This window comes from Puma concolor, chromosome D2 (assembly GCF_028749965.1).
Source record: "Puma concolor isolate L17-30 chromosome D2, mPumCon1.1.hap2, whole genome shotgun sequence".
NCBI lineage: Eukaryota > Metazoa > Chordata > Mammalia > Carnivora > Felidae > Puma > Puma concolor.
Genome location: NC_141677.1, coordinates 79908848 through 79936345, shown reverse-complemented (window position 1 = coordinate 79936345; position 27498 = coordinate 79908848). Strand labels below are relative to the sequence as shown.

General features: G+C 43.8%; 1 protein-coding gene across 3 annotated transcripts in view; it reads right to left on the bottom strand.

Moving 5' to 3' along the window:
* Window positions 1–577: 577 nt before the first annotated feature.
* The window catches only part of ACADSB (acyl-CoA dehydrogenase short/branched chain), a 37998-nt gene continuing 11077 nt past the window's right edge, over window positions 578–27498 (bottom strand). Inside the window, exons 1-11 of one of the 3 annotated variants that reach the window (XM_086681090.1) lie at window positions 26252–26502; window positions 18821–18980; window positions 18506–18606; window positions 15561–15767; window positions 14623–14793; window positions 13528–13653; window positions 11750–11842; window positions 7914–8003; window positions 3595–3732; window positions 1491–1590; window positions 578–745 (exon numbers count right to left, since the gene is read on the bottom strand). In XM_086681090.1, coding sequence (XP_086537216.1) covers window positions 675–745; window positions 1491–1590; window positions 3595–3732; window positions 7914–8003; window positions 11750–11842; window positions 13528–13653; window positions 14623–14793; window positions 15561–15767; window positions 18506–18606; window positions 18821–18980; window positions 26252–26284 — 1290 coding nt within the window. In that variant the 5' untranslated portion in view covers window positions 26285–26502 and the 3' untranslated portion in view covers window positions 578–674. Of the gene's footprint in view, window positions 746–1490; window positions 1591–3594; window positions 3733–7913; window positions 8004–11749; window positions 11843–13527; window positions 13654–14622; window positions 14794–15560; window positions 15768–18505; window positions 18607–18820; window positions 18981–26251; window positions 26503–27498 lie in introns of those variants that run through there. The other 2 variants (XM_086681091.1, XM_025917744.2) reach the window with 2 other exon arrangements.

The following is a 27498-nucleotide window of genomic DNA, read 5'->3' as shown; positions in this document are numbered from 1 at the left end:
TGGGTGGCTCGTTCAGTTAAGCTTCCAACTCCTGGTCAGTCATAGTCTCACGGTTCTTGAGATAAGAGTCCTGCATTGGGCTCTGTGCTGACAGTGAGAAGCCAGCTTGGGATTCTCTCTCTCCCTCTCTCTGCCCCTCCCCTGCCCTCTCTCTCTCTCTCTTTTTCCTTCAAAATAAACATTTTTTTAAAACTTTTTTTTTAGATTTTTCTAAATACATTTTCAGTTCCTACCTAGGCTAGTAACTTAGAATTGAATCGATCAATAGAATTGCCAACTATAACAAATGTTTCTCTGATCCAAAAAATAAAGATTTAACAGGAATATAAAGCAGTCATGTCTGTACGTAATACTTCACATGCATTTCTCCAAATGCTGACAGAGTGAAACGTCTGTCTGTCCTGAAGCTGAAGTGATTTACACGTGTACAACTTTAACAACAGTTTTGGAGAAAACACAGATGCCCTTCTTCCCAAATTTGAAAAATGATTTCCCGGTGCCTAATTTATGCAGACTGGAAAGATAAAACACAAAAGATCAATCCCAAGAATCATGACTAAGGCCTTGAACAGAATACTTCAATGCCATGGAGGTTTACTTCCACAAAAAGGCACGATAGTTTAGACTTTTATGCCAGCGACAAGACAAGGGGGAGAGGCCCGTCCCTGTGGACGTCAGTATTCTGTGTCAATGCACTTTGCGATGGTGTTGAGCTGGATATTTGAAGCTCCTTCGTATATTGTGCCTTAAATAAAAAGGGAGCAAAAAAAAAAAAAAAAAAAAAAAAATTAGGAGGGCACCCATAACTACGTGTCTACATTAAGACATAGCTTCTACACATTACCTCTGTATATTTGCTATAAAACTGTCACTAGTGATATCATTCAATATCCCCTGAATATGGTACTATATGACAAAGTCATTTTGCCTAAGAGATGAAAATATTCCATTTGGAAATTGGATTCTGATTCCAGAATCAGTAGTAAACGGTTGAAGTTCATTGTTCCTGATCTATCAACGCATGAGCCTGGATTGTCACTCTGAAACAGGCAGCTTTCAAAGCTCCTTGTTTTGGTCTTCCCGCCTGGTAGTGGAGCGTCAGACGGCTCAGGCTTGATGGGGCGCTAGGCTTCTGAAATCAGAACTTAGCTTCAAAGAACGGCATTGAACGAATCAAACGTAGTAACATTTTTGGTAAGAGAAAAATGACAAGTCAGTTTGGTTGCAGTTTTGCGAAAAGGCTCTGTTGAGGCGTTTATAAAGGCAACTTGATGTCTTAAAAAATATAAATCCATCCTTCTTCTTGAAGGAAGAGGTGGGGGAGAAAAGCCCAGCCCCAGAAAAGAAGAGAGCCAATAAACACAATAGTGAAGAGATTACAATTGCCTTTGCCTAAGTACGGTAATATAAAACCAAACATAGACAGCAGGCCACACAGCTACAGAGGCAAATAAAAGAAAACAAAATAAAACGTAAAAAAATCTGCCTACCAACTTTTGCATCTCGGAAGTATTTTTCCACAGGGAAATCTTTGGTGTAGCCGACTCCTCCCATCCACTCGATACACTTACTGGTTGTGAGGCCTGCAATCTGCCAAAACCAAGCAGCAAATAATATGCTGAAACCGCATAACTCATGCACCATAAACACTCCTGCGGAATATTTTAGTAACGTGGAGCCACTGCTGTCCGCCGATCGGAGTTACTTTGTAGGATCGCATTGTCTCTTCAGCCCCATTCTCTACGCCATTTTTGGCAACTCGTATTTATTCACAAAATTCCTATTTTCTTAAGAACATTAGGGTATTGTTCAGACACCTATGCACACCGACAGGTATCGTTACTCAGCAAATATATACACAAAGGGTCTTCTTTGCATCACGCACTCTGCCAGCCACTGGGTAAAACGATGGTTGGGGGCTCTTTTGGTTCCCACATCAAACCAACAATTACAGAAAGTGATCAACTCTACGAGGCAAGGAGAACTGGCTAGGGAAGCTGATGTGATGTAGAAGGAGAACAGTGTGAAGAAATTACAGCTTCGCTGAGGCCCAAAGGACGAGTGAGGGGACATGTCAAGTTGAGGAACGTGTGGGAGGGTTTCAAGGGGCGAACGGGTTTATCGACCTCAAGGACCTGAGGGGAAGTGGGCTGGGGTCAGGGCAAGCTGCGAAGAGAATGGAGAGGCAGGCGGGCCTCCTGAGGGCAAGCATGTTTAATACTGTAATGGCCCCCCAATCTGTCTGCATGCTAATCCCCACAAACTAATTTGTTTGTTACCTTACATGACCACTGGGACCCACAGATGTGGTTAAGTTAAGGGCTTTGAGAGGGAGATGGTTCCGGACTGCCTGGGTGGGCCCAATGGCATCACAAGGGTCCTCATAAGGGAAAGACAGAGGCTGGACGGCTCAAGCCAGATTTGAACACGCTACCGCTGGCTTTGAAGACGGAGGACGGGGCCACAGGTCACGGAATGTGAGCAGCCTCTAGAAGCGGGAAGAGTGAGGAAATGGATTCTCCCAGAGCTTCCGAAAGGCAGTTTTGCTGACACTTTGATTTTATCCCAGTGATACTCACTTTAGACTTGTGACCTCCAAAGCCATGACATAATAAAACTGCAGTGTTTTAGGCCACTACATTTTTGGTCATTTGTTAAAAGCGGCAATAGGAAATGAATACAAGCACTGTTCCATTTGCCGTGAGAAGCCACGAAGGTTAAGCTGGAATGGCATGGCCTCGTGAACACTAAGAAAAGGGAAGAGGGGACTGGAGGAAGCAACAAGGACCAATGGAGCAGTCGGAAGATGAGTGGAGGCGTCTGGTGAAGAAATCACCCGGCTTGTTCAATAGGGGGCAGCAGAAAGGGAGGGAAATATACAAATGCAAGAAATACTCGGGGCAGAATCCTCAGCACCTGGATGATGGGCTCAAGGTGGAGACGACGGGGAAGGGGGTGGTGAGATGACGCTCAGGCATCTGACTGGTGCGATGGGTTGGGCAGGTGAAGTGGAAATTGGATCTATTAGTCTGGAACCCAGAAGGGAGGCTGAGGCAGGAGATTAAATTTGGGGGCTGAGATGTTAAATGGCTACCGGAAGCTATGGAATGAATAAGGCATACTGCTGAGGATGGGCCGTAGCAGCCAGTGACCGGGCAAAGTTCTCCAGCCAGTGTCCAATGGGTTAAACAGAGAAGGCAGAAGTATCAACAGAAAGCATTAAATTAAAGCAGAAACAATCTCTTCTTGTGTTTTTATTTCACATGAGCTCCCATGGCATTCACCTGGCCCCAACTGGAAGCCACGGGTGTGATGCCATCGTTCAGACTGAGGCTCACCCAGGGATTTATGGTGGGTGTTCTACCTGAACTGGGCCACTCGGTTTCCACAGAAGAGCCTGTAAAGACATCAAGACCTCGTAGAATTGAGCACTTTCCTATGCAAGGTTTGCAAGTGTGCTTTTCTGTTGCAGGAACCGGAAAGTCTATGTTATTTTACTTGAAAAACAAACCAATTATCAACACTCCTAAGTGGAAAGGTTAATACTTTTAAGTGACGGGGAGGGGAAGGTGAATTACGTTTTGTTTGTCTTACCTCTGATGCATAGTATTTGGCCATGGATGCTTCTTTTATGAATGACTTTCCACCTTCTAAAAGCCTAGCAGTGTTGTATATTAGCAATCTTGCAGCCTCCAGCTGGGTGGCCACCTGAGCCACTTGGTGTTGGAGCCCCTGTAATATTTAGGCCCAAGTTAGAGAATTAGGACTCCCGAAAACACCGCTTATCCTCAAAGTCTTGCCTGGACATGGAATGCTGACACACTGAAAATATGCACCCCCCCGCAAAGGAATTTACATTCATTTTGTAGAAATACTTTAAAATCTCCAATCTAAAAAATAATAATTAAAATATGCAATCTAAAATGAAATACATTATTTCTCAGACAACTTTCAAAATTCATGTAATTATAAATGTCAAGACTTAAGAAATCATCACAAAATGAGGCTTAAAAATTTGACTGTTAGGGCGCCTGGGTGGCTCAGTCGGTTGAGCGTCTGACGTCGGCTCAGGTCATGATCTCGCAGTTCGTGGGTTCGAGCCCCGCATCAGGTTCTGTGCTGACAGCTCACAGCCTGGAGCCTGCTCCAGATTCTGTGTCTCCCTCTCTCTCTGCCTCTCCCCCACTCATGCTCTGTCTTTGTTCTCTCAAAAATAAATCAATGTTAAAAAAAATTAAAAACAAAACAAAATTTGACTGTCACATTTAATAATTTAAGCCCACTGCATGATCAAAATTAAGCTTAAACTAAATCCCAGCAAAGCAAAAGTGTGAACATATTTTTCATCTGCTTGAATTCATAAAATTTTGATTCTGCATATAGCCTCGGTGCATTAAAAAGATGCTGTTAGAGGGGACCTGGGTGGCTCAGTGGCTTGAGCATCCTACTTCGGCTCAGGTCATGGTTTGTGAGTTTGAGCCTGAGTGGGGCTTGCTGCTGTTAGCCTGTCAGTGCAGAGCCCGCTTCAGATCCTCTGTCGCCCTCTCTCTGCCCTCTCCTGCTTGCGCTCTTCCAACAATAAATAAATACTTAAATTTTTTTTAATAAATCAGTAAATCAGTAAATAAATACATAAATAAATAGATGCTGTTAGTTGCAAAGCAGTGAAAGAACAGTTGAAGCTCCCATTTTCTCTAAGTATCTTTATTTATTTATTTTTATTTATTTATTTATTTTATTTATTTATTTTTTTTCAACGTTTTTTATTTATTTTTTGGGACAGGGAGAGACAGAGCATGAACGGGGGAGGGTCAGAGAGAGAGGGAGACAGAGAATCGGAAACAGGCTCCAGGCTCCGAGCCATCAGCCCAGAGCCTGACGCGGGGCTCGAACTCACGGACCGCGAGACCGTGACCTGGCTGAAGTCAGACGCTTAACCGACTGCGCCACCCAGGCGCCCCTCTAAGTATCTTTATTAAAGTACCTCTACGGCAATATTCATGAGCAGGTACCAGTTTCTTTAGGGTTATAGACAACAGAAGACTAATTAAAAAAACAAAACAAAATAAAACACCCTGAAGAAATCACTACCACTTCAAATTTTAGAGGATGGAGGGGCACACACTCAATGTTAATCAAGAAAAGGAGTGAGTCAGTGAGTGAGAATATGAGTATTAGCAGTTTATAGTTGTAAACTATATCCTGGAAATATGGACATGGGTATGTCTATTACGAACAGAAATTTCTCATGCCCAGTATCTCTGTCCGCCCAGATATGTACTAAGCACCTACTATATGCCAGGCACTGTGCTGAGCACTAAAGATGTTGCACTGAACATGACAGTCAGAGTTCCTTGTGCTTATGACTTATATAGCCCAGCAAGCAGAACAGTTAAAAACAGTTCGAAAATACCCGATAGATTCTCCTTCTCTTTCTGTAATATTTGGTATGCACAAAAAAAATCCATTACATGTGTGTAGCTTATAAAGCATCATAATAAATTGAACACTCACTAACCTATGTGTACAGCAAATATCATCCTCCTTCTAATTTATCTTTTTACTTTATGGTGTCTTTTGAGGAAAAGAAATTTGGTAGCCAAATTCACCATTATTATTATCTTTTACAATTAGTCTTTTGGGGCCTTGTTTACAAAATAATTTCCCTACCATGAGATCATAAAGATATTCTCTATTTTCTCCTAAAACTTAAAAAAAAATTTTTTTAACGTTTATTTATTTTTAAGAGAGAGTGCAAGCAGGGGAGGAACAGAGAGAGAGGGAGATACAGATTCTGAAGCAGGCTCCAAGCTCTGAGCTGTCAGCACAGAGCATGACATGGGGCTTGAACCCACGAACTGTGAGATCACGACCTGAGCCAAAGTCAGAAACTTAACTGACTGAGCCACCCAGGCGCCCCTAAAATTTTATTTTTTATGTTACATCTTTAGTATATCAGAAATCTATTTTCTATGTATGGTGTGAGGTAGGGATCCAGTCTCATTTTTTTTCCACAAGGAAAGAATAGCCCCACCCAGTGATCTGCAATACCACTACCATCCTACATCAGGTTTCCATACGTGCCTAAGTCTATTTCTGGCCTTTCTTTTTTGTTCCATCAGTCAATTTGTCTATTTCTATGCCAATATCACTATTCTAGAAATAGTTTATGGCTTGTTATGTGGAATGCAGATTCTAATTATTTTTGAAAAGCACATTCGGTTCAATTAAACCAACAGTTGCCATCTAGGTTATCCACTCCAATGACCACATCAGGTGCCAGGAGAGGCACAAAGCTGATGCTGGCAATGTCTCTTGCCCTACAAGAACTAACGATTGCTGAATACCGGTTCCCTGACTACACTGTGAACACAGGGCCTGACATGGAGAACATATTCAATGAATCTATCCTGAACACACAACTGAGAGAAGTGAGGATGAAGAGGCCTCATCTTTACCCAAGGAGCTTGTAGTCTGGACAAGACAAAGATGTGAATGATCACATGCAAAGCAAGACACAAACCATTCTAATGAGATTAAAGCAGTTAGAGAAAACTCTACCTTTAACCAAAGCATCAGATATATGTGGCTGTATGTATAAAAATATATTATAAAATAAATATATATAATAAATAATGTTGTTTTCAAGATCAAATTTCCAAAAGTGTTTTCCAAAAGTGTTTCTAAGTGTTTTCTAATGCCACAAGAGGCATCTCTGGAAGTGCCACGATTATGCCAATTAGTACACCTGACCCCGTATCCCTCCCTTACCAACTCCACAGACACAAAAATAGTTTCTGGCGTACTGAGATCTCCCTCAAATTGTCTCGTATTCTGTCCCTTTCCTTGCAATCTGTGTGGTAGCTGGTCTGAGAGAGTTCGCTAGTACAATAACATGAAAGTCAGACCAGAAGCCAAGACAGAATCTGACACATTACTAGCGGATATGTCCTTGGGACATAATCTGATCATCTGACACATTACTAGCTGTATGTCCTTGGGAACTCAACCTCCAGATGCTTCAGCTTCCCACGTATAAGACGTCACGACAGCACAGGCTGTGGGGGGCCCTGGCCAGGACTGACATGCTCACTCAGACTTTCCAGGCCAGAACTGACTGTGCCTCGTATTTCCATGCACGTGCAATCTGTGTGTGCCCACGTAACGACAAATAATTACTACAGCACCTGAAGACAACACATCACAACAGAACTGGTAATGGAATAAGAAATTGTCCTTGGGGCCTGCTTACAAGAAGGTTTTGTGAACATGTAAAGCAATTTTTCGGGATTTTTAGGTCAAGTGCTTAAGCGAGCTTGGTAAGCTGTCACTCCAGGCTTTCCCGAACCCGGCAAGGCCTCAACATGGACCGGAAGATGCCACCGTCACCAACGGTCCCCTTATCTGGGGAGCTCCGAGAAGCTACATCATTAGACCAGGCCCCTATTTCCCAATACGCTTGGCTGAGAACATCTCGTTTGTACCCACTGCAGCACACTGTACCTTCTACAAGAAAGAAGGGTCAAAGTGTCATCTTTTGAGGATTACCGCATGGCTCTGACCTGCGCAGGGGATTCCTAACAAGTGTTACCGTTTACTGAGCGCTCGTTAGACTCAGGCAATGTGCTGAATACTCTACACATCTAGAGGATGCGAAGTCACCCTGAAGTCACCCTAGTATCATCTTTAGAGAGGAGTCATGCCACAGGCGGGCCTCAAGGACGGTTGTTCTGCCCTTGGAGAAGGTCAAGGCATTCACAGGTATGCTCCCTGAGACCTATTCCTTCCTCCTCTCCACCTCTCCCATTAAAATCCCCCCGAGGGGATGTCCTCCACAGCTTTATGACACAGCTCTTCATTAATAGGAAGCCACGACAGTACAGCTGGCTAGAAAGAGACTGAGAATTACGTACCTGAAAATCGAATATCCTTTTGCCAAATTGTATCCTTTCCTTCATATATGGGATAGTGTGGTCAAAGCAGCCTTGAGCCAATCCCAGCATCTGTTTAAAAAAAAAAAAAAAGAGCAGAATTTCTTATTTTGTTGTAAGTTTAACACTTTTAATTATTTAGGGTATAAATCCCTTTTACAGGCAAATTGAATAGCTGGGGTAGGGGACGGACTGGCGAGGTGTGTGTTAATACCTTCACCCACCGCATTTGTAGAAGTTAATTTCCAGTAACTGGGAGAAGATTCGAGAGATTTCACATACACATGAGTCTACTGAATTCTTGCAGGCTAAATCCTACGGCTTGGCTGTGCTTGTACAACCAGGTTACTTCTAAGGAAGCTTCTCCTCTAAGCTCTGATTCTCCAGGCATAAAGCAAGCCACAGAAATTTTGCTCGGAACTGGCCTCAAAGACTAGAGCAGCTCCCTCTGGTCCTTCTAGAAGGCAAGCATGGAAGGTCACTTCCTAACCTTCTATCTTCCTGTCTGTTCTGCATACGATCAGGATTAATAAGGGCTTCAGGGGAAAGGGCACTAGAACATAAAAGAGCAGTGTTTTCCAACCCTGGAGGCATATCAAGATCATTTGTGGGGACTTGATTAAAAAAGAAAAAAGCGACATGAGGGTCTAACAACTGAATCTAAATCTTGAGAATGGAGGGGGTGAGTGGCCTAGGCATCAGCGTTTAAAAAAATTTTTTTTAATGTTTATTTATTTTTGAGAGAGAGAGAGAGACAGAGCACGAGTGGGGGAAGGGCAGGGAAGAGAGACACCCACAGAATCCGAAGCAGGCTCCAGGCTGTCAGCACAGAGCCCGGTGCGGGGCTTGAAATCACGAACTGTGAGATCATGACCTGAGCCGAAGTCGGCCGTTTAACCGACTGAGCCACGCAGGTGCCCCGGCATCAGCTGTTTTAAAACCTTAATGGTTCACTGCAGGGCTAAAGCAAGAGCACCTGGTGAAAACATGGATTTAGGCACTTGAACAAATCAGGACGTGGTGACAATCTTAGCTGAACTGTCCCATTGCTAACTAAGCTCTGTATTGAACTATTCAAGCTTAGAAATGGTTTCCAAATTTCAACATCAGGTAGCCACTTAAGCCACCATCTACTTATGCCAAACTATGTGGGTTTTAGAAAAAGGAAACAGGGGTGCCTGCGTGGCTCAGTTGGTTTAAGTGTCCGACTTCAGCTTTAGGTCATGATCTCACGGTTCATGGGTTCAAGCCCCATGTCAGGTTCTGTGCTGACAGCTCAGAGCCTGGAGCTTCCTCTGGATTCTGTGTCTCTCTCTCTCTTTCTCTCTGCCCCACCCTGCTCGCACTCTGTCTCTCTCTCTCAAAAATAAACATTTAAAAAAAAAATAGAAAAAGGAAACAAATATCAATAGCAAAAGCTTTGTGGGAAATGCCCATAGACTTATTAATATTTCATTAGTGTTCACATTTTCCTTTAGCCTTTTATTTTGAATTTTCTGGAGAACAGAATATTGTGCTAAAAATTAAAGGATCTCCCCCCCTGCCAAAAAAAACCTCCCAAATTTTAGTGAGGCAGCGACCCAATGCATTTTTGGCTGAGTCAAGATGATGTCATCAAACTTTTTTTTTTTTTTTTTTTTTTAAATTTGATTTAGCCAACTGTCACCAAACTCTTAGGACTAAAATTCACAGCATGTTAATAATATCCTACATTGACGTGAAAATTAAAATCACTGGCTGTCAATCACAATAGGCTTTTCATCTCTGTACAATGTTTTCACTATCATTACTGAAAAACTAAATAGTCCTCGGCTGCAGTTTTGAGGACTGATGCCTTCAGGTCTCTGTCAGATGTGACTCTTGCTCTAAAAGGCATTCACAATGCTAACCAAGAAATAGTAACTACCTGACCTTAACTTTTAATTAGGTTATAAGATAACTCAGAGTAATTAGACTAAAGCCCAGGCTGTGTATTTTAATGCCAGAACATCTATATTATTTATATGTCTGAGAACAAGGAGATTCAGACTATGGTTTTTAACACCATATCTGATGATGCTGAATCACAGAAAAACATTAAGAAAAACAGATATGCCAATTCTCTCATTATCTAGCTTTGTGGGAAACACGGGTTAAGTTTTGATCTAAGAATATTTTGTCAGCAAATTAACAGCAACACAAAAACCCCTAGGGTAGTAGCATGACATTTACTATTCTAATAGCTAATACATGTAACATCTTCAAAACCTAAAAGCTGTCAGTTTGTACATTTTGGATATTCACTGACTAAATGAATTCTACAAATTCTATAAATATATTCTACAAAATGATATATTTTTTAAAAAGGTTTTATTTTTAAGTAATTTCTTTTTTTTTTTTTTTTCTTTTTTTCTTTTTTTTTTTTAATTTTTTTTTTTCCAAGGTTTATTTATTTTTGGGACAGAGAGAGACAGAGCATGAACGGGGGAGGGGCAGAGAGAGAGGGAGACACAGAATCAGAAACAGGCTCCAGGCTCTGAGCCATCAGCCCAGAGCCCGACGCGGGGCTCGAACTCACGGACCGCGAGATCGTGACCTGGCTGAAGTCGGACGCTTAACCGACTGCGCCACCCAGGCGCCCCTATTTTTAAGTAATTTCTACACCCAGCATGGGGCTTAAACTCACGACCCCGAGATCAAGAGTCACATGCTCTACCAACTGAGCCAGCCACGTGTCCCCCAAACGACATTTATAATAAAACCCAAGACTTTATTCATGTTGCTAATCAAGAAAATAACTGAGGGGTGCCTGGGTGGCTCAGTCGGTTAAGCGTCCGACTTCAGCTCAGGTCGTGATCTTGCAGTCCGTGAGTTCGGGTCCTGCGTCGGGCTCTGTGCTGACAGCTCAGAGCCTGGAGCCTGCTTCTGATTCTGTGTCTCCCTCTCTCTGACCCTCCCCCGTTCATGCTCTGTCTCTTTCTGTCTCAAAAATAAATAAAGGTTAAAAAAAATAATAAAAAGAAAATAACTAGTATCACTTCACAGAAAAATGTAATATGCATTACAAAGGGCAAATTTGATAAAAAAAATGGAATAGTCCTCATCTTATATATCCTATTTTATTGTAGTTATTTTATTTCAAGCACTACACACAAAAAATTGCCAGATTTTCACATGCACAACACTAGGCAACAAATTTTTCATTATTTATAGATTAGAGGGGCACCTGGGTGGCTTGGTTGGTTGAACGTCTGACTTTAGCTCAGGTCATGTCTCACGGTTTGAGGGTTCAAGCCCCACATCAGGCTCTGGGCTGACAGCTCAGAGCCTGGAGCCTGCTTCAGATTCTGTGTGTCCCTCTCTCTCTGCCCCTCCCCCACTCACACTCTGTCTACTTCTCTCAAAAATAAACATTAAAAAAAAGATATTATAGATTAGAGATGTATACTACACAGACTGTTATGTATTCTTAATTTAAAAAATTTCTTCTAGCATGAACCTCAAAAATTGAAAAGATTTTTTTAAAAATGCACATTTAATTTACAATATATTTGAGAAGTGATTGATACAGGTATCAGATAATACTTAACATTCTCAAAGCAGAAAAAGTGTCACCACTAAGCCATTGTTTGGCTCTCAGGGCATTACATAATTGACCAAAAGTGGGATTTTCAAGCTGGTGGTCAGACGCCATTCTCCCACCTCACGGAAGGGAAGGGCGCCATCTTGTGTTCACATGCTTCCAAATATTCATCAGTTTTACTGCATTTTTTTCTTTCTACGTTTTAATTGACCCACACTGTGCAAGAGTCAAACGAAATGGCCACAATGTGACTAACCTGTGCAGCAATTCCTATTCTGCCTTCATTAAGACTCCCTATGGCATACTTATAGCCGTGTCCAATTTGTCCCAGGATGTTGGTTTCTGGAACCTGAAGGGAAAAATGTAGTTATTTCTCCATTTAATTTTACAGAGTTCATTTTGATTATATAGTTTTACATGCACAATACTCCCAATTTGCATCATAGGACTCCAGCCCAGGACTTAGCAAATTCCAAGGAAATTGTCAGCTACACACGTCTCTCCCTCTGCACCGCTTCCCACACACGGGCTCTGGGAGACACAGGACTCAGGTCTGTGCTGTTTGCTACTGTGTCCTCTAGCGTCTAGCCCAGGCGTGTGTGAAACAAATGAATGGGTCTAGAGAAAGGGTAATCTCATACGATTCCTCAATCCCAAATGAGATTTGGGATTTTTATCTGTATGCTATAGGATGAGATACAACATTTTAGAGATTACAGAAAATAGGCAAGTGGTTTCCTAAATCAAGGGTGTGAAACCTTTCTTCTGCCAAGACTATTATTCCCATAAAAATCAACTGAGGTTGTGTGCACACAGATACATGTGTATCCCAGGGAGGGCGAAAAGGAGAGAAGAAATAAAGTGTTTATTCATCATTAAAAAAAAAAAAAAATCTAGACTAGGAACAATAAAACAAGACACTTAGCTTTATAACCCTGGGGGAGGAAGTGGGCAGAACAGAGGAAGAAAGGGCAAGCGGGAAAGAAGCCAGTCCGGGGGAATTAGTGAGGCTGAAACATCTATCTGTACAGTCACCCCGTGGGCACACACAACACATGCTCACTCATGAACAGAAAAACCGAGTTGCTATAGGAGTGGTAAAAAACCCGTCACAACCTGTTCCACCTGAGTCAAGTTCTAACTAAGCATTCTGGCCATCTTCTCTTCCTCGGTTCGAACAGATTCCACTCAATGGTGGGGCGACGCCAGGTGGGTTCCCAGGCTCGCTGAGTAACATCCCCACCTTGTGGCCTTTAGTATATCCAACACCACACACCTGTCTCGGAATGCAAGTTTATAAAGTATAAATGGCTCACAAGCATATAAATTAAAAAGTATAAATGGGTGGGTGGGGGGACACCTGGGGGCTCAGGCGGTTAAGTATCTGACCTCAGCTCAGGTCATGATCTCACAGTTCATGAGTATAAGCAGCGAGGAGCCTGCTTTGGATTCTCTCTCTCCCTCTCTGCCCCTCTTCTGTGTGCACGCGTACTCTCGCTCTCAAAAATAATTAAACAACAACAACAAAAGTTTGTTTAAGGATAAATGGGATTAATCTTCAGCATTGGCTCTGAGGCCAGCTGCTGGGAAGAAGCTTCCATCCTTTGCCTAAACTCTTGTGAAAAGTACATTTAGGGGGCGCCCCAAGTGGCTCAGTTGGTTAAGCGTCCAGCTCCTGTTTCGGCTCAGGTCATTATCTCATGGTTCACGGGTTCCAGCCCCACGTCAGGCTCTGCACTGCCAGTGTGGAGCCTGCTGGGGATTCTCTCTCTCCCTCTCTCTCCGCCCCTCCCCCACTCGCTTGCATGCACACTCTCTCCCTCAAAATAAATAAATAAACTTAAAAAAAATAAAAATACTTATTTAAAAAATAAGTACATTTAGTCACAGTCTCACCTAAGAACATCATCCCAGTCTTACAAAATACTCTCCTATGCACACTCAACATTGTGACACTTTTCTTGCACATCGATAATTCCGTGCAAAGCTTATTATTTCACACCAGTCTTTCACTGGAAATTCTAAGACACCCACCTTGACGTTTTCAAACGTTAATGGGCAGGTGGAAGAAGCTCTCAACCCCATTTTGTTTTCTGCTTTCCCTACGTGAAGGCCTTCAGTATCGCGATCTACTAAGAAGCAGGTAATTCCTTTATACCCCTAAAAAGATTTAAAATGCAAATAAAAAATGTTATTGCCACACTCGAACTGGGAAGATCCCTTGTTTCCAACAGTTGAAAGTTACCAGAAAATTAAAACTGAACTTTAGCATTAAATAGTAATGGGCTCAGGGGCAGCTGGGTGGCTCAGCTGGTTATGCATCTGACTCTTGGTTTTGGCTCAGGTCATGATCTCATGGTTCGTTGGCCTGACTGCACAGAGCCTACTTGGGAATGCCTCTTTCCCTCTCTCTCTGCCCTTCCTCCACTTGTGTTCTCTCTCTCTCTCTCTCTTTCTGGCTCTCTCTCTCAAAATAAATTATCAGTACAAATTTTTTTAAAAATATTAATGGACTCAGAATTACAACATGTGCATTAGGACACAAGAAGTTCTGGAAAGCACTAGATTCAGAGTTAAGAATGCTACAGGTTCTTTGACTTTTTCAAAAGCCATTATGGCTAGTAAAATTAAGATATGCTAAGGTATTGTGTGATAACGAGAATTTCCATGTTTTAAATTTAATTTTATTAAATACTTTAAAGTTTCAAAATTTAATTCGATTGTTAGGTCAGAGAAAGAACAAAAGATAAAATGTGTTGACTTTTTTGCCCTGTATCTATTTTCTAACTACACAAAATATTCTTAAAAACAAATGTACTAAGTCAGTACTTACATTCATCATTAAATAGAAACTCTGGAATCCTACAGAATGGAAGATTAGCTTCCTATATAACATACTAGGTGGCAATTAATAAATAGTCCTCCATGTAAGTAATAATCACATCAACTGTATTTATTCAGGAAGATCAGTAAATAAGAGGATGAAAAGAAATCAATTGTCCTAACATTTTAGTCCTGAGGAGAAGGAAGGATTTCAGACAAAGCTGTAAAAAGGAAATGCACGCAGGCAAGAGATAGAAAGAGAAAAGGTGGGGCGGGGGAGGGAAGCAATTTTGCTTCCAAACTTACAAGGTCAGAATTTATGTTTGCCATCACCAGGAAGAGCCCCGCATACTCAGCATTGGTGATCCACATCTTTGACCCATTGATGACATAATAATTTCCCTTTTTATCAGCTCTGGTCTTCAAAGCAAATGCATCGCTACCTGCTCCAGCCTCTGAAAGGCAGAAACTTCCTATCTACATATGCAAGCAAAAAAAAATTCCAAGTTAATAACCGTATACGTATTCAGTATAACAAATACGGTAAAGCAAACATTTGTCAACGAAAGCTTTAGCCACTTTTAAAAGCCTGTACTTATCAAAATAATAATGGTATCTTCACGTTATTATTTTCTAAAATACACCTTACTGGGGTGCCTAGGTGGCTCAGTCAGTTGAGCGTTGGGACTGCAGCTCAGGTCATGATCTCATGGCTCCGGGTTTGAGCCCTGTGTCGGGCTCTGTGCTGACAGCTCAGAGCCTGGAGCCTGCTTCCGATTCTGTGTCTCCCTCTCTCTGCCCCTCCCCCACTCATGCTCTGTCCCTCTCTCTCTCAGAAGTAAATGAACACTAAAAAAATTTTTTTAAACATAAAATATACCCTACTATTTGTCGAAGACAGATTTAAAGACTTAAGCACGTATATTCAATGTTAAATTGAATGAAATTGGTTCTAATAACTGCAGTTTTCTAGACATCTCACCATAAATGAAACTACCAACAAAAGTATTACGAAAATATAATTGGGGCCAAAAAAAAAAATTTTTTTTTCTGTGATGATTATTCTCTGAATTGCTGAGCAGAAATGAGAGGTAGAATAGATTTTTCTAATAGCATTAATTTATGGAGCACTGCTTGACTGACGAATGGTGCTGCGCTGTGGTCTTGGATAGGAGTCAACATTGCAGCTGAAGATGTCCTAAGTTTGGAAGAGATCAGATTCATTTCAACAACTATCAACTCACTTTCTCTGTCGCAAGCTCGGTCAAATAGGTAGCCTTTTGTTCTTCTGTTCCATGTTTTCTAATCAGATTGTTAATGATGGTGTTCTGGAGGTCACACACCAAAGCCACAGATGCATCAACTTTGGCTAATTCCTCTATCGCTAGGATAGAGGAAAAAAAGGAAGCTCCTGTTCCTCCATATTTTGTTTCAATTTCAATACCCATCAACTAAAGGAAGAACAAAGAAACAGATTAAGAAAGTCAGTTTCTATATGGGAAAGTTTCTTGCAAGAACAAGTTCAAAACCAAAGTTTAACTATATAAGTTCCTAATTTTAAAATCGCATATTTCATTTTACTTTGGTATGGCTACTTCACTACGTTGTAAGTTACAAAAACTGTAAAACTATATGTAACTATATAAATTTGAAAAGGATGTAGTTATACACTAGAACTATCATTTGCTTCCTTATGGAATCTAAAACACAAAAATTGGTGAAATGCTCTGAAGGATAATGGAATGGAATAATGAGAAAGTCTCGCACACTAACGGAGGAAGGCAGTGGGTCACTGATCTCTTCTGGTCAGTCGCCTCCACCTTGACTCATTCAGCCAAGATAATGACTGAATGACCATTCCTCCTGGGGGCACTGTGGCAAGTCCGGACGGTTAGTGGACATCTGGTGGTCTCTTCCTGAACCACAACAGACAAGGCAGAGGAGCCTGGTGAACATGACCAGATTCTGGCCAAGGCTTTCCAGTGACCATCTGACTGTTCAGCAGCTACTCCTAAGTCTGGAACATGAAATGTCCCCAGTCCCCTACTTCTAAGTATTCTCATTTCAGAAAGAGAATGTGTGTACGTGTAAGTCAAGACCCAGAGCTGTTCACAGGTAAAAGGATAATACTGCTCCTTTCCATTCCGCGCAGACACTTCTGGAATGCTGCAGCATGCTGCAGTCTGGGTTCCGGCTGCTATGTTTAAGCTGACGGGAAGCTTAGCGGATGGGCAGGTAGAAGCACAAAGCGGGGAGACTGAGACGGTGAGAACTCAAATGATGTTCTACCAGGGAAAACTGAAGGATTCGGGCGCGCCTGAAGTCTGAGGAGGGCGTGATAACTCATCTGATTGTAATACCTTAGAGCTGTCAGAGACACTGCTTCTCCAAAAAAGGCACCGATTTTCCCTAAAGTATTTCCCTACAAGTACTGGAAATACCGTACTTGTCAGCTACTACGGCAGGTGACCACAGCACGGGGACGAGAGGAGGCTGAGGATAGCCGGTGCAGGATGTGTGCAGCCAAGCAGAGCCTCCAGGTGGCGCTCCACCTAAGGAAGAGCAGGCCGTGGGGCCGCAGCGAACCCAGCCAGCGAGAACTCTCTGGTGGGGAGAGCGGAGTCCAAAGTGTGGAGCAAACACTAAGTAAGACTCCTCGGAGCAGCCTAGAGGTTCTGCAGACAGTGGAGACGAAGCCTGCCCAAAAAACTGGATTCACGGATGCTATCTGACCCGCTGGGACCCCAGAGAAGATTCCATTTTCCCAGACGTTTCACTGCTTTATAGAAAGGTGGAAAAATCACTACTATGTATGATATTAAAAAGCTGGTCTCTTTAAAACCGGGAAGAAGCAAAACTATTTAGGTTCGGCGAGAAAGGCTATTTTTCAAACAGGATCAACACACCAGATTTTAGCCAATGGCTCTGAATAGGAGCTACTAGTTCTGGGATATCCCTAGTATTAAAATGAAAAATGAATTATTGCTTCACGCCTACGGAGAGGGAGAGATGACGAGTGAGTGCAGTGATTGTGAAAATGTTCTCCTTGGAGCCTCCATGCTGATAAACCCACAGCCTAAACAATTCTACCTTTTTTTTCCCCCCAAGTTTATTCATTTTTGAGAGAGACGAGATGGAGTGTGAGTGGGGGAGAGGCAGAGAGCAAGAGGGAGACACAGAACCCGAGCAGGTTCCAGGCTCCGAGCTGTCAGCACAGAGCCCGACGCAGGGCTTGAACTCACAAACTGCGAGATCGTGACCTGAGCTGAAGTCGGAAGCTCAATTGACTGAGCCACCCAGGCGCCCCAAAACAATTCTACTTTTATCTGCTCTGTATCCTGGGCTTCCATCAAAGGACTACGTGACTTGAAATCTGGAAATCGGTTTCCCTGGTTAATGTGGAATTCAGATGTCACCTGAACTTCTAAGTTTACCATGTACAGACAGAGGGATTCAGGTAGAATATACACTTGACTATGAAGTTTCACTAACTAAAGTTGGCTTCTTAATCTTGGGCATTACCGAGCTGGAGGATTCTTTGTCACGCAGCTGTCCTGTACACAGTACGATGTTTAGCAGCATCCCTGGCCTCCATCCCACCAGTTGTCAGTGGCACCCCTAGCTGTGGCAACCAAAAACGTCTCCAGACACTGCCAAATATCTCTTGAGGGACAAAACGGCCTCTAGTTGAATACCACAGGTCCAAAGAAATCACTCTCACTTGCTTCTAAGCCCTTTACTTAAGAAGTACAGGATTTCCAATTCCAAATGTTAAATCAATTAAAAGAAAATCTTTAACTAGGACCTCAATCTAAAAGAGAACATACAGGGGCGCCCAGATGGCTCAGTCGGTTAAGCATCCGACTCTGGATTTCGGCTCAGGTCACGATTGTGTCACGGTCATGAGATCGGGCCCCGCGTCAGGCTCTCTGTGTGCTGACAGTGTGCGGCCTGCTTGGGATTCTCTCTCTCCCTCTCTCTCCTCTCCTTCTCCAATCATGCTCTCTAATAAATAAACATTTAAAAATAAATGCATGAATGAATGAGAACACAGATAATCCTGACTAGGAAATGAAGACTTCGTTATGCCATCATTAAAGTCCCTAAATTGAAAAGCATGCCTACATTTGAATGCCGGAAAGTACAGTATTTTTAAAGTTTGAAATGGGAAGAATTACAAAGTATGTACCCCTTGCTGAAATAATCCTTGTATTACTGATTCCTCCATTTTTGAATTTTCATCCATCGTTGAAACCAGAGGAGCAATCTGTTCCTGGGCAAATTTTTTAACTGTAGGGGAAAAAAAAACAATACTGATAACGTCTTTATTCTATTTAACATAGCAGGTTTTACTGTTTTCAAAAACATGTTTTAAATTCATGGGAAAAAAGTTGCATTCACAAATTGAGGTGCACACATCCCCCAGGCACATCACGGAATTTCACACCAGGGACCCAACTGGTGACCAGAGGGGTCCGGAGGTGAAAGTGAGCCGTCTACTCACCCGTGTTCTTAATCATCATCTCCTCCTCTGTAAACATCTGCAGAGGGGCGCAGGATGGCCCATGATCCGTTACACCGAGCAGAGCTGCTGACTGGGAAGATTTCAGGACACGGGGAGGAGTTTTCCAAGAAGACAGGCAAGTTGGGACATGTCTTCTTAGCTGTAGGAACGGTCCCCCCGCGGAACAGGGAACACACACACACAAGGTAAAGAAAAGTATCTGAACATCAGTTTCTTCGGGAATGACTTTATAACCCACTCTCCCTTGCGTCACCAAAGAAGGGGAACGTGAGCTGGCGCATTTTAAAATTCACAGTCTTGGGACCCAAAACCCAAGTTGGTTTAACGTGTGTGTCCTTTACCAGCGATGAGCTCTTCTAACTAAAGCAATTTCCCGGATGATTACCTTTTACCTTCAAGAAAACAGAACTTTCTAGGTGGAACTCATTCTTAAAATGTTGCATTCCACGGACTTCGCTAAAGGGGAAACCTGAAAACAAAAGCACTACTGGGTGACCAGCGCAAAGAGCATTCTCGAGTGGGGTGGGTTGCACAGGGCAACTGAGCAGGGGTGGGGGAGGAGAGTCCCCTGCCCTGCTGGCTGCAGAAGCCAGCCTCTTGATTCCTGAGGCTACTTTTGTTTTGTCAGCTTCTCATTAGTAAGAGACGATGTGGCATAAGGATTAAGAAAATGGGCTCTATAGTCTGCAAGGACTGGACTAGTTTCAAACTTAGCATCTGGTATTTACCAGCTATGTGGTCTTGGGCAAGTGATTTCAGCCTCAGTTAAAACCTCTGAGGCTGTTTCCTTCCCTGCAAAATGTAGATAATAGTCCCTTGAGTTTTGTAAGGATTCATGAGACAATCTGCATGAAGGGTTTAGCATAGCACCTGCCATATAGTAAGAGCTCAATAAACAGTGATGACTATTTCTACTCGGGCCCCTAAGAACACAGCAGTGGGGGTCCTACCAGAGGTAGTTGTGGCAGTAGTAACAGAGTTAACCCGCAAGGCTGGCTTTTCTTGCCATTCGTGTATCTCCCTGCCGCAGTGGCCCAAATCCTTCAAACGTGCCAATTCTGCTTAAACAATGGATTTGCTCCAATTTTGTACAAAAAAGAAGTCATCTAATTTTAAATACTTGCCATACCTTTCCAATTTTATTTTGTAGAATTCTATTGCAAGGGAAACAGATGATGTATCAGTCTTTTCCTGAACGTAAAAACATACTAAGTGAAAGAAGCCAGCCACAAAAGATCACAGATCGTAGGACTCTATCTACATGAAATTTCCAGAAAAGGCAAATCCACAGAGACAGAAAGTAGAGCAGTGGCTGCCTAGGGCTGGGGGGTGAGAAAGAGCAGTGGTTACAAAGGGCACAATGATGGGCTCCTGGCTGGTTTATCTGGTAGAGCGCGTGACTCTTTATCTCAGGGTCATGAGTTCAAGCTGGGTGTAGAGCCTACTTAAAAACCAAAATAAGAAAGGGCACAATGATCTTTTGGCGGGTGATGGGAATGTTCTAAATTGGATTGTGGTGATGATTCTGTAACTGTAAATTTACTGATAGTCATTGCGTTGTACACTTTATTTTTCCTATTTTTTTATTTATTTTTATTTATTTATTATTTTTTTTTCAACATTTTATTTTATTTTTGGGACAGAGAGAGACAGAGCATGAACGGGGGAGGGGCAGAGAGAGAGGGAGACACAGAATCGGAAACAGGCTCCAGGCTCCGAACCATCAGCCCAGAGCCTGACGCGGGGCTCGAACTCACGGACCGCGAGATCGTGACCTGGCTGAAGTCCGACGCTCAACCGACTGCGCCACCCAGGCGCCCCAATTTTTCCTATTTTTTTAAAGTTTATTATTTTTTAGTAATCTCTATACCCAACGTGGGGTTCGAACCCATGACCTCGAGATCCAGCATCAGATGCTCTTCCAACTGCACCAGCCAGACACCCCGTTGCTCTACACACTTTAAAGGAGTGAATGTTATGGTATGTAAGTTATACTTCAATTAAGCTGCTTTAAAAAAAGAATTAGTTGGGGCGCCTGGGTGGCTCAGTCGGTTAAGCGTCCGACTCCAGCTCAGGTCACGATCTCACGGTCCGTGAGTTCGAGCCCCGCGTCAGGCTCTGGGCTGATGGCTCACAGTCTGGAGCCTGCTTCCGGTTTCTCCCTCGCTCTCTGCCCCTCCCCTGTTCATGCTCTGTCTGTCTCTGTCTCAAAAATAAATAAACGTTAAAAAAAAATAAAAAATAAAAAAAGAATTAGTGTGTTCCTTTTACTCAATGAGATTTAAAAATGAACTTTCTGAGCACCTGCCAATTGCCTGAGAGTGTAGGGCATAAGGGAGAACATGATGTGGCTCATGGAACAGGCCAAAAAAAAAAAAAAAAAAAAAATCCAGTTTTGCAGGATTAAAAAGAAGGGTAGTAAAAAACGGGAGAGTGAGTGAGAGAGAAAAGGAGCAAGAGTCACTGTGTTTGAAGCCACTGTTAATCTTTCCCACATACGGGTCAATCTTTGCAATTATGTGCCCAAGTACAGATGTGCTCTGCTCTAGATTCAGGGGGGAAACACACGTTGGCCAGATGGAAGAAAAATGTGGTTCAGTTTTGTAGTTCATTTGTTTTGTTTTCAGAATCAGGAGGCAGATAGTTTAGGGCGAAGTTGCGCGGAACGTTTTCTTCCTGTTAAAAGACACAGTTGGGAGAGGAAAACTTTGGACTAGAAAGAAAGAGGGGGGATACATGAGGTGGTGTCTTCTTCCTGATGACACAGATGAAGAATCACGGGTAAGGAGAGGGGGGTTGAGAAAGGGAGGTGCACAGGGGCTTGAGGAGGGCAGCAGAGTGCTAAGTAGGAGCAGGAGAGAGCGTGATCGGTGACAGCAGGCACCAGGGACGGACTGGGAGAAGGAATGGAATTATGGAGGTGGAAGGGTATGTTTTGCTCAGTGGTTGGGTGGGCGGCGGGGGGGGGGGGGGGGACGAGTCCTGTAATGGGACCGTCCAGAGATGTTGGAATGAATGAATGAGCTGACTAATCTCCTCCACAAAATGATCATGAAACTCGCCTGTTACATTTTAAAACCCCAACACATTGCCCACCTCTCTCCTTTCTGGAAGAGATTATTTACTTCACCAGACCCCCTACAGAGTTCTTTGTGTCTCTGAGTCAATGTATCACCTTTGTACTGGAGTTGAACAGAAAGCCCACCACTGAGAAACTTAAGAAGCCAGCAGGTATGACAATAATACCCATTTTTTCCTGCTGACATAACCGTGACCCGCTTTAGTCTCAAAATTGCTACCGACAAAGTGTTCGACACATAGCAATTATTTTAGAATCACAAGACAACAGAGGCAAAGGTCCTTTACAAAGTAGGCATACAAACGTAGGAAGATGCGATAATAAAATATAGTGGCTGTGTGCTAAGGGATTGGAATCCCTTAGGAACCAAAGCATTGAACGTTATTACCTCTCCTTTTTGGCAGAAAAAAAAGTTCCTTTTAATATGACAGTCTTTAATAAAGGAAACGTTTCCTTGCCTCGCCTTTAAACTGCACAGCCCAAGGTTTCGATGATGATTTTCGATTGTCCCCTGCCCTTCAGTGTTGACCTCAGCCTGTGCGGCTTTGGTGTCCACTCCATCAAAATGATTTTCCACAGTTATAACCCATTGTACCACATCATCACATTTTTTTGTACAGGGCAGCAATTGCTCCTTGAATGGAATAATAGTTATTTATGCCTTGCCAAATACTTTCCGTAACAGGAGTCTGATCTGTTTCCTACTCGGCTGACCAGAGTTCTGTTGCCCTTAGAAGTAGTGATGATCAGACCTGGGGTCTGTAGACTCCTGTGGACGGAACAATAAAGTCCATGAACTTGCATGGGGGAAATTATATCTTTATCTCACTAACCTCTAATGGAAATAAAGCATTTCCTTCAGTTATGAAACGGAGGCAACAAGTTACAAGTTATCTGTGGCTCTGTCACCAAAAGAAATTACAGATATTTTCATGTCAAATAAATTGGTGCAAACACCTTGATGCTCCTTACTACTTCAAAACTACAGAGCTGCTTCCAGATCTTTTTTTTAAAATTTTTTTTTAATGTGTATTTATTTTTGAGACAGAGAGAGACACAGTATGAGCAGGGAAGGGGCAGAAAGAAGAGGGAGACACAGAACGTGAAGCAGGCTCCAGGCTCCGAGCTGTCAGCACAGAGCCCGATGCGGGGCTCGAACTCACAAACTGTGAGATCGTGACCTGAGACGAAGTCGGACGCTTAACCGACTGAGCCACCCAGGTGCCCTGCAGATCTTAAGAAATACGTATTACTATATCACAATTAAAAATATCTTTATAACTTTTCTCATAACTGGCTTCCTTTGTGTCTTGTATATTTTACGTATTTTAAAACATTTTGAGTAAAGGTCTATTAAATTTCACTATACTGCTGTGTACCTTTCATCTATGGCACACAAAAAGGTGAAGAACCCTTGACTGTGGAATGTTCTGGTAGGTTTTTTTTTTTTTTTTTTTTTTTGCTAAATCCATTACATCTGTCATATATGGAACATATCCATCGTGTTCCAGCATAATGAAATATCGTTCCCAACATTTTTAGAGTGCTTCAGTTCTACGGGCTTTTACAATTCGTGAAAGGTAAAAAGGAGGACACATGAGAGAAGTTTGTGAACCTGCGAAGCCCCGCTTAGGCTCTTCCCGAGGAAGTGTTCCAATGCAACGTGGAGGGCTTTGCACCTTAAATGTCTATATTAAGAGGTTCCCACCAAATGTGCCCCCAGCTCTTTTTCCCACATGTGTGCAAGAAGACATGCCCTTTCCTGCTTGGATTCCATTCCAGCACCACGGAATTCACATTCCGGTTTTCTTTTCTTAGTGGTAACTTCTTTCCGACAGTGAGAAACTTGGCTCTCGAGATCTAGGATGATTTACTTGCTTAAACCTAGTACACGTTTACAACAGTTTCAGAACTGCTAACCCAGACCACTGCGAGACACAAATCTGTGCTCGTGCACAGGCCTTTTTGTCTTTGGCAATCGAAACATGGTTTCTGCGGCTTCTTTCTTCCCCGCCCCCTGTGTGGGGTGATGTGACTGTCCTGTAATAATTCTGGGACCAATTCCAACACGTGGGGGTGTTCTCCACACAAATAAGCAATTCTCCCAACCCAGAGACGCTGTCAGGCCCCACAGGTCAAGGGCTCAAGTCCCACAAGATGGCTCCTGTCCCACTTCACGCAGCAGTTGGCAAGCCCGGGCCATCCCCTGTGCTTCAGACTCACCGGCTACAGATTGCAGGTTCCTAGTACCTTGGGTTCATTAAGGTTTCTAGAGCAGCTCACAGAACTCAGAGGAACATTTTTCTTACTGGATTACTGATTTATTATCAAAGAACGTAACTCCCGAGCAGCCACACAGAGAGATGCACAGGGCACGGTGTGGGGAAAGAGCACACCTTTCTGTGTTCTCTACTCGGGCACCCTTCTCCTAGCACCTCCCTGCGCTCATGGACCGGAAAGCTCTCCGAGCCCTGTTCCAGTGGGTTTGTACGGAAGCTTCATTATGTAGACCAGATTGATTCAATCACTGGCCATTGGCCACTAACTCAACCTCCAGCCCCTCTTCCCTCCCAGGAGCCTGGTGGAGGGGGTGGGGGGTGTGAAACTGAAAGGCCCAACCATCTCATCACGAGAGTGGCTCCCGGGGAACCCAGCCCCCACCCTTTGCTGCAGTCTAGAAGTCATCTCATTGACAGAAACTCAAGTGCCGTGGAAGGGGTCCAGTATGAGTAACAAGGCACCCATTTCACCTTTAAGGCTCTCAAACTATTTCAGGAATTGCAAACAGGATCCCAATTATTTTCATGAAAGATGCTCTTTGCTCTTCTCGCCTAGGAAATTCCCAGCGTTTGGGGAGCTATGAGCCAGGAACCCTGAAGGAAGACCCGGCATGTGTTTATTATAAGCCTCAGTATCACAACTTGTAATATCGTTAGATTCATTTGCCACAGCAACATTCCATCTTCCCCTTATACCCAGTTCAATTTTATTTTTTATTGGGGGGGGGGGAGAGAAAGAGAGGGCAGAGAGGGAGAATCTCAAGCAGGCAACATGTTCAGCGTGGAGCCCAATAGGGGGCTCGATCCCACGAGCCTGGGAGCATGACCTGAGCTGATACCAAGAGTCGGACATTCAACCGGCTGAGTCTCCCAGGAGCCCGGTTCAACTTTTCTTTTATACATAAGGTAAAATGTACTTAAAAATTTTTTTTCTAACATTTATTCATTTTTGAGAGACAGAGTGTGAGCAGGGGAGGGGCAGAGAGGGAGACACAGAATCTGAAGCAGGCCCCAGGCTCTGAGCTCGATGTAGGGCTCAAACGCCTAGACCGCGAGATCAGGACCTGAGCCAAAGTCGAACGCTTAACCAACTGAGCCACCCAGGTGCCCCTGGTAAAATGTACTTTTTTTTTTTTTTTTTAACGTTTATTTATTTTTGAGACAGAGAGAGACAGAGCATGAACGGGGGAGGGGCAGAGAGAGAGGGAGACACAGAATCGGAAGCAGGCTCCAGGCTCTGAGCCATCAGCCCAGAGCGCGACGCGAGGCTTGAACCCACGGACCGCGAGATCGTGACCCGGGCTGAAGTCGGACGCTCAACCGACTGCGCCACCCAGGCACCCCTAAAATGTACTTTTTGTAGTATACAGTTCACTGGGTTTGGCCAGATGCACAGAGCTCTGCGCTCACCCTGCCGCTAGTCATACAGTGGTTGCATCACCCCCAAAATCCCCACTTCTCTCATCCACTTCTTCCCCAATCTACTGCACTGCACTTCCCATCACAACTCGAGCCAAGAATGGCTCCAGCGGGCTACCTCTCTGCACTGGCTTCCAGGGCACAGAGGACACAGACACACGTGTGGCCTCATCCAAAACTAAATTCATAGTCACCTACCTCCACTTAGGCCCTTTCCCATTCTCTGAAATGATGACATTCTCTCACCACCACCAGCCTCCCCCCCACCGACACGCACAAGCTCTGCCCCTCACCGTCAGCCAACGATCTCACCTTCTACCAGAAAAATTAATGCCAACAAACAGTAAACACCTCAACTTCCTACCACCCAATCCACTCGGGGCCCTGCATGGGCCACCCCTCCTGTCCTTTCTTCCTCTTACAATGTAAATGCTGTCCCTCCTCTTAAGAAAGGCCTGTCCCCCTACCTCTCTCTGGATCCCACCCCTCCCCACCTTCACGGGATCCTTAGCCATCACGTTTGTCTTCTCACATTTTTCCATTTCTCCCTGCTCGAATCCACCTGGAGTACCATCCCCCCCCCCCCTTCCCCAACCTACTTGCCCTTGCCTCCTCAGTGCCCCCACCGCTCACCGGCACCTCTCCCTGGAGGGCCTCCACCAACATCTCTATGCTCTCCAGGCTTCAACTTACTTGCTGTCAGCAGATTCAGTTCAGGTGAGCACACCCTCCTCCTTCCAAATGCTCCCCTCTCATTGTCTTCCCGTTCCTTCTGGTCAGTTTTTCCTCAGTCTCCTGTTTTAGCTTCTCTCTCACTTTGTTGGGGAAGTCTGACAAAGGCTCTCTCCTTAACCAAACATGAGTCAGCTCCTCTGAGTCCATTCCAACTAGGCCCTGACCTTGGGCGCTGTCCTTGGTCCGCTGAGTCCAGTTTTAGCAAGAATCCTGCCGGGTCAGTTTAGTGAAAACACCCACCCTCGGTATCTGATCACTACAGCATGCCTCCAGCAAGAATCCTCGCTGGCTGGTGAGTGTGACTCTACCAAGTGTCAGGGAGGGAGCATTTCTTCTAACCTTCATGGTCCTTCTAGCTGGACTAAGCACCAAACTGAGATGGGAAGGATTAACAGGAGAAAGTCCAATTGAATCCACACAGACCTGGAAATTCCAAAGACAGTCAGGCGACGTGATGCTTTTATGAGCTAAGGACGGGGTAGACATCTGAGCGTACAGAAGGGACAAGGCCATAAGCAGGAAGGGGAAAGATGTCTGGAGGTCACCCAATCATGCAGGTGAGTTTCGTAGGTAAAGAGGAATCTCCGTTAATAGCTTTCTTCTTGGTATAAGCAGGCAGGTAAGGGGAAGTATAGAGCTTTACCTGAACCCGCCAGGTTTTGGTTGCTTTTAACTCACACGAACGTTCATGCCAAAGTGGCCTACCTTGGGTGGTCTGCCCCCTTGCCCCCACAAAAGAATCCCACTTGCCTGTAACGTTTCTTAGTGATTTTGCATCTGCTAACTCCCACTGTACTTGCCCTTGCTGTATTTGGAACTGGGCTTGATCTCCCCTCCCTACCGCAAAATCCAATGTAGGCCCTTTTTTATTCTGAAATTATTTCTTAATGTTTTTATTTATTGTTGAGAGAGAGACAAAGTCGGAGAGGGGAAGAGAGAGAGGGAGACAGGATCCAAAGCGGGCTCTGTGCTGACAGCAGACAGCCTGAGGCAGGGCCTGAATTCAGGAAACTGTGAGATCATGACCAGAGCTGAAGTCAAATGCTTAACCAACTGAGCCACCCAGGCACCCCTGCGGTAGTCCCTTCTTGGATAAAGTCTTCTTCATCATCTTTAACAAGGGTCATGAATAATTTTTCTTTAAC